Consider the following 15884-nt stretch of genomic DNA (forward strand, 5'->3'; position numbering starts at 1 on the left):
GGACAAGAAAAATAAAGTTATTGTTATTATTTTTCATTGGAATAATATATACATCAAAATTATTTAGTTTGAATATAGTTCTGGTTTTCCTTCTGATAAAATGTTCCATATCCACCCAAACATTTTTAGAGTGTATATATATTATATTCATGTGATATAATTTGAAGTGCCTCCCTTTAGATATCCGCGCCATTCCTAGAGTCCAGCTGCGCCTGCGCAGAACGACTGCTAGTAATGGCGCGAAATTTTAAGGCACTATCGACGACAAGCGTTTGTCGTTAGAAGTTTTTCTTCTTCTCTCAATTGTTATGAAATGTTCGACTAATAACATTAAGTTAGACGTTATCTACATCAAGTAAGACTGATGAGGCAATACATCAAAGCGTTGGTAACCGGAAGACGTTTTATTTCTTTTTTACGTTGTTTGCCTCTGCAGTAGTCTACAAGAAGTATGACCAAAAGTATGTCTCGGAAGTCAAGACATTCAGCAGATGTCTTTGTGACGATTATGATTTAGAATGTTTGTAAATATGATTTTTTAAGATATTTAGCCGATGTTAATTAGAATGCGATGCTTTCCAGATCTAGGTGATTTAGTATGTGCACTATAGTGAGGGATTCATTTGCGAATGAAATTATTTCCTGATTAAATGTAAAAAGTGGCAGGGGTAAATGATTTTATTTCTTACCTGAATAAAAAGAACCAAAAGACTCATACAGAGAAAATTTGAGTTAAGTAAATCAACTGTTAAAACCTCGAGATTCTGCCATCTGCAGACAACTTCATGCATTTTTACAACTTGAGTAGAGGAATAAAGTTAATTGTATATTTTCTTCAGAACTTGGCAATGATTATTCCACACCTACAAACTGCCAACAGAAATGCTAGTTTGTAATACTATGATGGCATAATAGTAAATGTAGTTAACAATATGAGGTTTTCTGAATGGTCTTTGGCACATAGCTAAGCCGGTGTTAGGTGGTTGCCTACTGGCCCAAATAAAATGACCCCTTCACTTAAAAAACGTCTCTATTCTGGCCCCTATATGCCTTCGTTCCCTCCTTCAGTGCATGTCTATGCTATTTTTCCACTCGTTTTATCAACCTCACAGGCAATCACTTTTTGAAGAAATTTGAGGTATCAATCGGTCCCACAAACCAATAACCCCCAAGAATGAGCAATAGTTACAGTAATGCTTGCCTTGGCAAACACCACTAATAACACACAAGCAGAACAAATGAGACTTTCAAATAAGAAATCTCAGAGCCTGAGCACTGCAAATCAATCTTAGATTTGACGAAAGGCCACTGGTTTATTTGCATAATTTAAAAGTTTTTAACATGTTAGATTTACATGCAACTTAGAAGCTATCAAGCAAAAGGTTTATCAACCATGCCAAGCACACAAACACAATCAAAAAGGTTTCAATCAAAATGCACAGGTGCACATTCACACTTACCCACACACAAACTTATAAAAACTCTTGTAATTAAAAAGCCCAGTGTTGTCCCATGGTTCTGGACATTCTCCCTGTTAAAGGCACTTTAAATCAAAAAGACAGTTATACAGAATAAATACAGTTCAGACAGGAGCAGCAAATAGAAGAACATTCATTCCCTGTGTTCATCCTTAAAGATCAGATGGTCTGCACTACATTTGCAATGAACTGGAATGAAGAAGAATGTTTAAGGCTTTAGACAATCGGACAACAGCATTCAGCTTATATCCTCCCCCCTCCCCGCCCCACGTAAGCAATGTGTCACGCACATACAGTATATCAGATCTATATACAAGTTGTGATGGTTTGTGTTGAATGTAGGAATTGATGACTTCATTAGTGCTGCTCTTCTTTCAGTCGGAGTCTTCATCATCCAGATACTCCTCAGCGTTACTGTGGGTGCGCAGAATGACTGCAAATAACACAGACAGTTGAAAGCATGAACTCATTTCACGGGAAGTGATATCTGAAACAGGTCAGGAGTTAACTGAAAGGAAATGCTGTGTGACTCACCTCCTCCTACTTTTCTCTTCAGCAGTGAGGCGCTCTGAGCATTGGTGGCCATAGCCAGAGCGGTCTTCTTTTCGTTATTTACAATGTCAATTCTGGCGTCTATGTACACACAATACACAATATAAACAATTCATATTCACACAACCAAATCCTGTTTGAATATGTATGCAAATACCCAATCACATAGGGCTTCGATCTGATTTAGTTCTAATTTAGTTCCCTTAGCAAATGGCAAACTAGTAAACTAATGAGGCTTACTATGCAGGGAAACCTTTAACTTTGTGCAGTACTAAAATCTTAATATTTAATAATGAAAAATAAGACCCAAGCAATTCAATTCCATTTACTAAGCATCCGTGAGACAGGTTTAGTGCTAAAAATAACGTTTCTTAGCGTAGATTACAAGATTGGTCGTGTAAAGAATTAATATGGGATAATTCAATTGAACATTAAAAAAGATCGATATTTTTATGTAGGCCTTGTACTACATAGGATGAAGAAAACGTATGGGAGGAAAGAATTATTCACTCACTTTTATTGAGCAACATCTCAACTATATCTGAATAACCCTTCCAGGCAGCTGCATGTAGAGCCGTGTCTCCCAATTTATTCTGTTGAGGAAATCAACACAAGAGACAAATCAGTAACTGCAGTTGAATGTTATAAAATGTTAGCATTCCTCACATTTATTTTGTTGTCTATTTGCCATTTTGCAAGTAATCTGCAGTATTTTTCTACTGTAAAATGCCTTGGTTCTATATGCACCAGTTGTCCTCGGTTCAGAAGGTCTCAGTTGTCTCAAGTCGTCCATCTTCACAGACATATTATATACATATAACTCAAGGTTCAATATAAATATACGGTTTCTATAAGCTGATCTCATCTCACCAAAAATGAAAACTGTCAGTATTCACCTAGCCAAATATTGCTCCAAACCCATTTGACTTCGGTCCATGATGAACGGTCCATGATGAACAGACCAAATTTAAGTTATTATTCACTCTGAATTGATCGATCCACTCCTGTTTGCGGTGCCCAAATGACATGGCAACTGTGGTAGAATCAATTATATCAAACCACACTGGTCTTGTGTGTCTCATGACCAAACATGCACCATATTTGGGCCACATTCACTTTCATTATATGGGGAAAAATACTTTTTTTCCATGACAGAATGGATTTGGAGCAACATTGGGGTTAGTAAATAGCCACCAATTTAAAATTTTTGGCCAAACTATTCCTTGAACAAATTCTAATGAAATATTTTCCATGTCATTTCAACTCAAGCACTGTGATTCCTCAAACCGACTTCAATTTGAACAGTACGAGACCCACCTGTTGATTAAGCTCACAATTTGGCTGACTCAGCAAAATCTCAACCACATCTAAGAAAAAACAAACATGCAACAGGTTAATTGTTTTCTCTCATCATTTGTTTTTTTATTTTATTTGAGATACTTTATATTTATATTTTTATTCCTTATTTATGGCCTTTATGTGTGTCTTTATTGCACAGGGCATTGGGAGTAGAGGTCTGCATGGGCCTTAAAATGAAACCTGACCTGTACCCGGGACAGTGTGGCCTGACCCTACCCAGACCAAAGGGTACCATCAGATTTTGAATCGTAGGCAATGTTCATAACAGTATTGTAACAGTCAACATACACAGTTTGAAGAAGGCAAGGAGGTCCCTTGGCACACTAAATCAGAGGAACAAATGAAACAGAATGCAGGTGTCTCGACATGCGTTTTTGAACCTTGAAGTTCTGTTTAACTTGGCATAGTGTCTAAAAATGTGTCGGCCCAATGCAAGACACTGATGAAACAGGGAGACACTGTGCATCAGTCAAAGATGTCCATCCAGCATGTGTTTAAATTAAATAAGTTTAAAAGGAAAAACAGAGCAGACGCACACTCAAAACATGTTCTGTGTGAACGACCCCTAACTAAGGTGCCAAAAAAGTTAGGTAGGCCTGATTATTTTTTAATTAATGACAAACCCAAACCTGAAGTCATACTTGGAAAACTGACCGAACAGACCTCTAATTGGGCGAGAGTGGGAGGGAGAGAGAAACAGACAGAGGAGAATGGAATCATGACATCACACAGGTCAGACTTGAAACTGTGTCCCCACAGGAGCACCATGCCTCCTATATGTTGTGTGTGTGCGTGTTACAAATTCTCAAATTTTAAATTCTACCTTTGTGCCCTCCGTGGCACGCCCAGTAGAGAGCAGTGTTCCCTGCTTTGTCCAGTCCATTAATGCCCACCTTGTTATCCAAACACTCTCGGAGCCAGCTCAGATTACCTGCATACGCACACACAAAATGTTTGAATGTACTGGCAACAGACAGACTAACAGATAAACAAACAAATGTAATGCTGGATTGGTGGAGTTTTGGGTACCTCGCTTGGCTGCCTCATGCATGGGGTTGTCTATGGATTCTGCCTGTTCAGCCACTGATGAAACATAAACACTTCAAATCAACAGAAGACAAATGCAAGAGTAATAAGATGACATTTTGCAATGCAAAATTAAATGCAACAAAGCAAAGGTTTTGTGTGTTGCTGCAAGGGTGGTTTGCTACGTGCTTTTATTCTGGCCCATAGATTTGGCTCAGGTCCCTTCAATGCAAGTCTAAGGGATTTTTCCCCAACCCATTTTATTGTCCAACATTTTTGTTTAGAAAAAAAGTAATAGCACACCGTTCCTCAACAATTTGAAATATATTTTGAGTCATGCATGTCGCAAAAATGGTGAAGGACGTGTTATGCACCGAAGTTCAATACCTAGGATTATGGGTTTGTTCATATCCCTTACCCCAAGTATAAGCAATAGTAATTGAGACATTTAGTGGTTTTTGCTAAGGCAAGCATCTTTAAAGAATCTTCCACATTCATTATACTGGATTTTAACATGAATTTAGTGTGATAAAATTGCTTACTAACCTTATCCGTGTAAAGTTAGATCCAATACCAGGATCACATGGTTTCACTGTCATGTCAGTGTATTTCTAATGTTGGCTATACAGTATCTTTACATGGACAAGGGTTAGTTCCCTCCTTCAGTGCATGTCTATGCACTCATGTCTAACAATCATGTTTACACATATAATGTTTACGTCTTATGGCTATACTTTTGAAACACTGTGCATTTTAAAGTTTATGGACTGGCCCCTTTCACTTTCATTGTAAGTGCCTTACTTTCACTGCAATATCTGCTTCTTTTTTTTAAATAAAGCGACGATGAACGAGTAAAAAAAAAATGTTTGTGGTAATCAACATTATGCTGCAAATGCTGTTAATTGAGCTTATTTAAAAACCAGGAACATTCCTTTAGTACACTTTGCCTAACATCATAAAATATTATAAAAGTTATATATATTATATAGGCAATTTACAACATTTTGCAAGAGCCGGCATCTTTTTAGTTGGTACAGGTGGACTAGTGAAAGATCTGATAACTTCCAGGTTCAGGTTTTCCTCTACGATGCTGTCACTTACCGTAATTACTGGGAATAAGACCAGTCCTTCCCCGGCATGTCCCCTTCCACCAGTTACTGTCACTCTGAAAATAAACCATGCAATTGCTACATAATCACAAACACCACTGGAAGTCATCAATATAATGCTCTTAATCTCTGTAATCACAAGATGAAGCATGAGTATTTCCAATAAAACCAAGAAGAGACAATAAACATACTGTATCTGAGATGTATAGAATGTCTCCTTCCTCAAAATACAGTTCATCTGGCTGAAAGAGGAAAATATGCTTAATGAGCGAGAGAAAACAACAACAAAAAGGTGGAGGTAAAATTGAGCTGATACGCAAGTACAGGTCAACCAACAGAGAATTTTGTCGATACCGATAACTAAGGTGGTGGGGAAAGCCGAAAATGATTAATCGGCTGATAGTTTAGTATTTCCTTTCTATGATGGGACAAAGAGTCCTAAATGAATGCAATCTCAGATGCAGTTTATTATTCATCCAAAATCCCCAAAATAACCGATAACATTTTTACTGATAACTATAACTTCCCAAGAGCAACTATCAGCACAGATTAATTGATTAATACCATTTACAACTGGTAATACTGATATATCGGTCTACCTCTATGAAGACGGAAACAAGTGAAAAAATATTTGCTCCCTTATTTACAAAATCCCCAAATCTATGAAACTGCATTCATAATGGGGTTCAGCTGGACTAGACACACCCAGGCCTGATTACTGCCAGCCCTGGTTAATCAAATATAACTTTTTCAGCAGCATGAAGTTGGCTAAAAGGTCTCAACCAGTAGCACACTATGCTAAGGTAGAAAGAAATTCCAGAAATTATGAGAGAAAAGGTAATTGAAATACATCAGTCTGGGAAGGGTTACAAGCCATTTCAAAAGCTCTGGGACTCCAAAGAACCACAGTGAGAGCCATTATCTCCAAATGGAGAACACTTGGCACAGTAGTGAACCTTCCCAGAAGTGGCCGACCTTCCAAAATTCCTCAAGGGCTCGGTGACAACTCATCCAGGAAGTCACAAAAAAGCCAAGGACAACATCCAAGGAACTGGATGTTCTCACATCAATAAAGGTCACTGTTCATGACTCCACTATCAGAGAGACACTGGACAAAAATGCCATCCATGCAAGTGTGGCGAGGCAAAAACAACTACAAACACAGAAGGACATTAAGGCTCGTCTGAATTTTCTCAAAACACACCTTGATGATCCTCAAAGCTTTTGGGAAAATGTTCTGTTGACTGAGGAGTCAAAAGTGGAACTGTTTGGAAGACAGGGGTCCAGTTACATCTGGTGTAAATCAAACACAGAACACCACAGAAAGAGCATCATACCTACGGTCAAGCACAGTGGTGATACTGTGACGTATGGGGATGCTTTGATGCTTCAGGTCCAGGGCGACTTGCAATAATTGAGGGAAACGGGAATTCTGCTCTCTACCAGAAAATCCTAAAGGAGAACGTCCGGTCATCAGTCCGTGAGTTGAAGCTCAAGCGCAACTGGATTATGCAGCAAGACAATGATCCAAAGCATAGCAGTAAGTCCACCTCTGAATAACTCAAAAGAAGCCAAGTACGTTTTGGACTGGCCTAGTCAAAGTCCTGACTTGAACCCGATTGAGATGTTGTGGCAGGACATTAAAAGGGCAGTTCATGCTTGAAAATCCTCCAATATGGCTGAACTAAAGCAGTTCTGCAAAGAAGAATGGGCTAAAATTCCACCACAGCGTTGTGAAAGACTGTTGCTGCTAAAGGCGGCACAACCAGCTATTAAGTTTAAGGGGGCAGTTCTTTTTTCACATGGGTGTCATAGGTGTTGGATAACTTTTTTGCTTCAATAAAAAATATATATATATGAAAACTATATGTTTGTGTTTTCAGGTTGCCTTTGTTTTAAGTTATGTCTCGTTTGAAGATATAAAACAATTTAGTATGAAAAACACACAAAAATAGAAGAAATCAGAAAGGGGCAAATACTTTTTCATAGCACTGTACTGTATACAAAACTCTTCATCAAGTGAATATATAAGCTATAAGAATATGCTTAATTTGGTTAATACTTAATATAGAGCCTTGTAACAGGGCCAATTCTCCATCATTTCAAAATAAGAGTCCCCAGTGTATTTCAGACTTTTTTTTTATTGTTAAAACACTTTTTTTTTTCCTGGTTATTAATGAGATTTTGATTGAACAATAAACTGCATTTGGGATTTTATTCATTTTGACTCTTTTAGCCTCCATGTCTGTGCCTGTCTCAGTAAAAAAATAATTAGACATTTTTTTTTAAACATTCTATAAATCAATTTTACAATTAATCAACCAATTAATCGGTTATTGGTCTTTCCCACCACCTTAGTTATCGGTATCGTCAAAATCCACGATCGATCGGCCTCTAAAGGAAACTTACCGTCCTTGGGTCGAAGGTGAATAATGCCCTGAACACCTTGACCTGACCTGTTAATACATAAACACAAACATATAATTAGTTTAAAGTGCTTGAGTAAGATATTCATATAAAAAATGATAATATACAAGTTGCACAATAACTGAACCATTTTTTACACATTTCAGTTCCAGTGCTGCAATTTTGTTAGGCTTTATCAGGTCATTTTAGGCAGATACTCTCAGGAAACAGTCTACCTGTAAAGAAACAAACCTGAACCCTTATCTTCACCTATCTGCCCTTTCATATGCAAAGCAACCAGGTCATCACTGAACTAAAACAAGCTAGCATGACAGGACAATGTGAACAACAAACCATGACACAGAAATGCACAGAAGCCTCTGAGCAAGAGGAACCCAACCCCTGCGACCAAAATATATAAATAAGCAAACCATTACATGCCTTACAAAGGGCATTTCCTGCCTGCCTGTACTTCAATATGGCCTCAAGCAAACACAGTGAACCGAACTTCCATCAGATCGGGTTCTGGCGTCGCAACATACTGACATCACAGGCCGCCTACCCAAAATGCATCTCTAAATGAATTCCCCATTTAATTAACTTCATGAATAAACCATGCAAACCATATAGTAGTAACTATGACGGGCAGGGTTTGGGCAGAAATCATGGTTTTAATACAGTATACTGTATGCATATAGTAAATAGGTTTAACTATAGATTAAATATGTATAAATTGTAGTATTTGAAGTACTGAAACCACAATATTATGATTTTATTTGTAACCAGAGTTTTCATTCCTGTTTTATTAATATGGTTTCACTATGAATATCTTGGTTAAAATATGGTTACTGTAGTAAAACCATGGAAAATGTATTGCGAGGGCACGCAAAACTTATTGCACGGTGAACGCAAACTATAAAGGTCAAATAAAGGTTATTACAAGGGAATGCACATTTTTTGTTTTTTTTTAATCCCACCCAGTCCTCTAAGGGGCTCTGTACATTCTCATTAATAACACAGGAAATCTTTTTTTACTTTATTGACACTGCGATGTTCGGCACCCTTTTTTTTTCTGAAATAGTTTTTCCCTCGCAATAGTTTTGCATTCCCTCACAATAAGTTAACCTATGGTTATAATGGTTGAAATAGCATTACTGTAGTAAAACCATGGTCAATTTATTGTGAGGGAACACAAAACTTATTGTGACAGCATGCAAAACTATTTCAGAAAATAAACCCCACCCGGTCCTCTAAGAGGCTCCATTGTGATGTTTTCCCAAAGTTGGGAACATGCCCCCTGTAACACCTGGAAACGATACTCCTGTTACCAACCCATGTTACCATATTTTACTATGATTATTTTTGGGGGGCTATTAGTCTAAATAAATTCAAAAGTAACTTGGCTGTTGACCATCTTTGCACATTCATATTTTCATTAATATTCCAAACATCTCATCCTACCTCATTTGTGAAGTTTCCATGTAGAAAGGATGCAGCTATAACGCGATTATGTCCTACAACACATGATCTCTCATAGTCCATAACATCAGCATAAATCGTCAGTATAAATAGGCAAATGTCATGTGTTTTTTTTTAAACGCATGAAGCGAAGCTTTTAATTAATATGGGGAAGTATCTGGCCATTGGGTGTTAATGTCTCCAAACCCTAATAATCAGCATTCCTAGACACAGCTTTTGGGCTTTATAGGCACGAGCAGAATTTGTTGTCTTAGCCCATTTGGAAGGCACCAATTGAACCCAAAAATACTATATGGTTGACCAAAATAACGCTGTTCAGGTTGGGTTCACTAGGTTTTGAGACTCAACCAATGGCTGACTTGAGTGATTTTCACTTTCCAAATCCAAACCAGCCATTTTTGGTTCAAAGTTGTAACTATTTTTGAGTTGTTCCAGCAATAAAGTTCCAGGATAAGACGTAGTGTTTTTACGTAAGTTAACCGCGTAAAAGCGCAACAAAAGTTGCGTTGCGCTGGACAATCGCCAAACTACCCGCAAGCAGTAAGAAAGCTAAGATGCAGAATTGCATTCCCTTATACATTTAAAGGCATTGCATTGGAAATCAGAAACTTAGTAAACGTCGTACAGAACATTTGGCGAGGTTTTTCCCTCAAGTAAAGAGCTTACCTGGTTTTGCTGGTTTGGGAGGAGGCTTTGACATTTCGGAACTTTTAAACGAACCTTCCGAGTTTTGGGGATGTTAATTGTGCGTGAAAGCGGTATAAATACTGATTGGGTGCAAATAAAAGTGCGAGTTCGTTGGTTTCGTCCTGTAGGCGATGTCAATGAGGAAGCGTTAAGCAGCCCAATGCGGAACAGACGCACCGAGCATGCGCGGCTCAGAGTCCGCTCTCACACAAGCGTTTGAATTCCGGACTGCCCCTACGGATATTAATTACTACAGTGACCACAGAATACATGCTGTAAAATGTCATTTGTAACGTATTCCGTTAGATTACTGAAACTCAGTAATGTAATCTAAATACTTTGGATTACTTGCTCAGCACTGGTAGATTTTTTTCTCTTGTTTTGACTATAAAAACTCTGCCATTAGTACAGTAAGACAAAATACACATGTTAAAAATACATTCTCTGAAAAACCGAAATATCTTATGCAGTGTTGTTTCTAAAACAAAATAAATCGAAATAAAAGAGAAATTGATCTTGTCTTAATGATTTTTAGATATTTTTACAGGAAAAAAATAAAATGATTATTATCAAGAATATGAATTTTGCCCTAATATCAAAGATCTTACTAGACAAAAGAAATTATGATCCAACGTGACTTTTCTTGATAAAAAAATATGATGGTGTCTGGTAACATGTGCATGTAAAATGGCTAGAAATAGCATTTTAGCTTAGCATAAATCTGACAATTTACACAAGGTTTATTTCTATTTATTCTGCTCCAAACGTACTTCTCTGTCTGCTCGTATGAATGTAACACATCATAAGAAAGTGTTTCACCGATGTTCAAATGCACTTTGGATCGCATCATTTATATGTATAAATGTTTTCCATCTGAAAGGACTAAATATTAAATGAAATGCAAAGTAATCTCCTCAGTAATCAAAATACTTTTTGAATGTAACTGTATTCTAATTACCAGTGTTTGAAATTGTAACTGTAGTGGAATACAGTTACTTATATTTTGTATTTTAAATACGTAATCCTGTTACATGTATTCTGTTACTCCCCAACTATATATATATATATATATGTAATGGTTATGTCTAATAATACCAAAATATCATAACTTTACCATGTATCTAGCTGTAATGCTGGGAAGAAGCCAAGAGAGCTGGATCTAGGTGCAGCTAGGATTTTAATGAAAAATAATAATAACACACAAGTACAAAATAAAGCATCCACAATGAGAAAACAAGAAGAAAATATCCATGAAGGGCACGGGCAAAACATGGTTGGTCTAAAAACACATACAGCAACAACTGACAAAGAACCAGTGATTAACAGGGCATTATATACACACAGACTAATGAGTAAATGAAACACAGGGGAGGACAATGGAAGACAGCTGGCAGTAATGAGGGCAGGGAATTATGGGAAGAGTAGTCTGGGAACAGAGGACAGGGGAGAAACACAGGGCAGACAACAGTGAATCGTGACATAGCCCCCTACAAATCACAATAATAGTGTTTTGTGCACCAAGTGTTGCGGTCTGCGTGTGCTGCTTTATTTAAGGTAATGATGTCTAATGTGCTACATAGCATGCATTAAATGTGCACTCAGTAACTTTTTGTTCTTGTCATCTTGGACTTGCAGTGATACCTAGTGGTGTGAATGGAGCATCATTCAAAATTAATTGTTTTTAGTTACAGAAATTATCTTTTCACAATCAGCCATGATTAATGTAATCCAAGAGTGAAAGTGTCCAACAAGACGGTTACTGAGATTAAGTGAGCAGCTGGTCATGTGATTCTAAAATGGCAGCCCTCATGAGGGCGCCCCTGCCCCATGTAGAATAAAACAGCTTTTATAAGGTTACTGATATGACTAGAGTCCTCATCTCATGTGAGTGCTCATGATTTTATATATATGTTTCAAAATTACAATGAATTTCTTTAAGTGTTAAACTTTTTGGTTAAACAATGGGTGAGTGCAGCTTCAAGCTTCCATTCATAATGTTAATAAGGAAAGTTAAAATTCAAATTTGTTGGTAAAAGTTACTGTATTAACTTAAATATTTTATTTACTTTGATCAGTGTATCATGATACTAGTCATGAAGTTGAGTAGATTTAATGTAATTTTATACACAAACAGGTTTGTGTCTTTATGTTATTATGATAATGGAGTGGTGGTGGTGTAGTGGGCTAAAGTACATAACTGGTAATCAGAAGGTTGCTGGTTCGATCCCAACAGCCACCACCATTGTGTCCTTGAGAAAGGCACTTAACTCCAGGTTGCTCCGGGGGGATTGTCCCTGTAATAAGGGCTCTGTAAGTCCCTTTGGATAAACGCGTCTACCAAATGCATAAATGTAAATGTAAATAACATGTATAATGCTTAACAGTGCACTTGTTTATGTATATGCAAAAATGAACGTTCTCAATCACACTACTGATCTGTTGCTATAAAAAGTGTTACGAATATATTCATACAAGCAATTCAAACAATACAAAAGGATATGTTCAAAAAAAGGACAGACTGGTGTGTAGGCTACTGATAAATTGCTGTGCTGTGCAATCCATCATGTTTTCTTCTGCAATTCTGTTGCTGCAAACAGTGATGTGTTTTCAACAAAATCCCATGTTTGTTCCCTTTCAACCTATTAACCTCAGTACCCAATCAGTCACCAACTCAGATCTTACAAAAGAAACCAGAAAGATCCAGAAAGAAGTTTTTCGTCACTACAGTGTTTTTTTCCATTATATTTATATCTGTGGGAATTCCTCTGTGCTCTAATCCTACATTCTTTATATAATTTAAAAGGGCACACGTAAGGTTTACAGTGGGCTGTACTGGACAAACATGTTGGTTTACACTTCTGAGCAGCTTTAGAATAATATGTAGGCAACTGTTACAGTAATAATCACTGTTAGACTAAAAGGTTAAATGTAGATCCAAATTTCTGTTTTAAAAACATAGGGTTTGACTTTAAAGCAGGATTAAATCTTTAAAAAATTTTACGGTTTCATATGTTTTGCGATACAACATCAAACAAGGATATTTGTGGTGGTGGTGTAGTGGGCTAAAGCACATAACTGGTAATCAGAAGGTCACTGGTTCGATCCCCATGGCCACCACCATTGTGCCCTTGAGCAAGGCTCTTAACTCCAGGTTGCTCCGGGGGGATTGTCCCTGTAATAAGTGCACTGTAAGTCGCTTTGGATAAAAGCATCTGCCAAATGCATAAATGTAAATATAAATGTATTTGACTTATACACTCACCTAAAGGATTATTAGGAACACCTGTTCGATTTCTCATTAATGCAATTATCTAATCAACCAATCACATGGCAGTTGCTTCAATGCATTTAGGGGTGTGGTCCTGGTCAAGACAATCTCCTGAACTCCAAACTGAATGTCAGAATGGGAAAGAAAGGTGATTTAAGCAATTTTGAGCGTGGCATGGTTGTTGGTGCCAGACGGGCCGGTCTGAGTATTTCACAATCTGCTCAGTTACTGGGATTTTCACGCACAACCATTTCTAGGGTTTACAAAGAATGGTGTGAAAAGGGAAAAACATCCAGTATCGCGGCAGTCCTGTGGGCTGAAAATGCCTTGTTGATGCTAGAGGTCAGAGGAGAATGGGCCGACTGATTCAAGCTGATAGAAGAGCAACTTTGACTGAAATAACCACTCGTTACAACCGAGGTATGCAGCAAAGCATTTGTGAAGCCACAACACGCACAACCTTGAGGCGGATGGGCTACAACAGCAGAAGACCCCACCGGGTACCACTCATCTCCACTACAAATAGGAAAAAGAGGCTACAATTTGCAAGAGCTCACCAAAATTGGACAATTGAAGACTGGAAAAATGTTGCCTGGTCTGATGAGTCTCGATTTCTGTTGAGACATTCAGATGGTAGAGTCAGAATTTGGCTTAAACAGAATGAGAACATGGATCCATCATGCCTTGTTACCACTGTGCAGGCTGGTGGTGGTGGTGTAATGGTGTGGGGGATGTTTTCTTGGCACACTTTAGGCCCCTTAGTGCCAATTGGGCATCGTTTAAATGCCACGGCCTAGCTGAGCATTGTTTCTGACCATGTCCATCCCTTTATGGCCACCATGTACCCATCCTCTGATGGCTACTTCCAGCAGGATAATGCACCATGTCACAAAGCTCGAATCATTTCAAATTGGTTTCTTGAACATGACAATGAGTTCACTGTACTAAAATGGCCCCCACAGTCACCAGATCTCAACCCAATAGAGCATCTTTGGGATGTGGTGGAACGGGAGCTTCATGCCCTGGATGTGCATCCCACAAATCTCCATCAACTGCAAGATGCTATCCTATCAATATGGGCCAACATTTCTAAAGAATGCTTTCAGCACCTTGTTGAATCAATGCCACGTAGAATTAAGGCAGTTCTGAAGGCGAAAGGGGGTCAAACACAGTATTAGTATGGTGTTCCTAATAATCCTTTAGGTGAGTGTATATTAGACTTATAATTAACTAAATGACTTTGTGAATGATTTTAGTCAATTTAGTCTCACGCTGTAAAATACAGTTAAAAAGTTTATTAATTGCATTCATTTAGTTGAAGCATGACATTGCGAAATCATCATACAGAAGAGGGGGGAAACATACACTATGCTTGACGAGTGCAACGGTTAGACAGATTGTCTTTCACTCTCATTTAAATTCTGGTAAGCATCTAATGGGGATTTTAGTTTGGTTTGAGTTAACGGTTCTTGGTCATTAGCTGTAATTCTCTTCCTTTTGGGCTCTTCAGAAACCCATTAACATGCAGATGTGAGAGACACATTACACAGCAACTGGCTCAAACTGAACTTAAGATGCACATACACGTTTATACACCGTGATCTAATTTCAACAGGTTGTCCTCGCTGCTACCGTACCTCATTTGGCAGTTTTGTTTGGGGTTTTTGGCCACAAATTACAAGGCCAGTAATTAAATTAATGACCCAAGAGACTGTGTCCACACATGGACAAAAAGACACACATATTCATGTAGTCAATTCCAATGAACAAGTGTGTGTGGGGGTATTTTGGCTTCCATCTTTATCGTAATGATTGAATTTTCCCCAAGAATGTCATTCTTTTCATTCTTTTTAGAACAGACTTGATGTACCTCATATTCCATTCCAAATATTCCAAAGACTTTAAAGGCCAAATTCATTTCAAATGACTCTGAAACACTGAAACAATTTAGCCTTGCATGTAAAGATGTCACAATTGTCCATTAAAATAACAATAAACTTGAACATTATGCATGTTTATTTATTTAGGAGTGGTATTATAAACCATTCAAATCTCAACAGCAGTTGAAGTTGAAGTCAGAATCGTGGAAAACATTCCCTGTTTTAGGTCAGTTAGGATCACAACTTTATTATAAGAATGTGAAACGTCAGAATTATTGTAGAGAGAATGATTTATTTCTGCTTTTATTTATTTCTTCACATACCCAGTGGGTCAGAAGTTTACATACACTTTGTTAGTATTTGGTAGGATTGCCTTTAAATTGTTTAACTTGGGTCAAACGTTTTGGTTTGCCTTCCACAAGCTTCTCACAATAAGTTGCTGGAATTTTGTCCCATTCCTCCAGACAGAACTGGTGTAACTGGTCAGGTTTGTAGGCCTCCTTGCTCACACGCGCTTTTTCAGTTCTGCCCACACATGTTCTATCGTAATGAGGTAAGTGATTTGTGATGGCCACTCCAATATCTTGACTTTGTTGTTCTTAAGCCATTTTGCCACAACTTTGGAGGCACGCTTGGGGTC

The 15884-nt window shown here is 37.8% G+C and overlaps 1 protein-coding gene across 1 annotated transcript; it reads right to left on the reverse strand.

Annotated features, from left to right (window-relative positions):
• Positions 1 to 1245: 1245 nt before the first annotated feature.
• On the reverse strand, positions 1246 to 10253 carry LOC127643062 (osteoclast-stimulating factor 1-like). The gene is made up of 10 exons (XM_052125612.1): positions 10076 to 10253; positions 7934 to 7980; positions 5716 to 5766; positions 5517 to 5580; positions 4419 to 4472; positions 4213 to 4320; positions 3348 to 3397; positions 2545 to 2623; positions 2013 to 2111; positions 1246 to 1911 (listed from the first exon to the last, which is right to left on the reverse strand). The coding sequence occupies exons 1-10, from the start codon at positions 10107 to 10109 to the stop codon at positions 1853 to 1855; spliced, it is 645 nt and encodes a 214-aa protein (XP_051981572.1). The 5' UTR covers positions 10110 to 10253; the 3' UTR covers positions 1246 to 1852.
• Between the last annotated feature and the right edge of the window lie 5631 nt (positions 10254 to 15884).

Source organism: Xyrauchen texanus, chromosome 4 (assembly GCF_025860055.1).
Source record: "Xyrauchen texanus isolate HMW12.3.18 chromosome 4, RBS_HiC_50CHRs, whole genome shotgun sequence".
Taxonomy (NCBI): Eukaryota; Metazoa; Chordata; class Actinopteri; order Cypriniformes; family Catostomidae; genus Xyrauchen; species Xyrauchen texanus.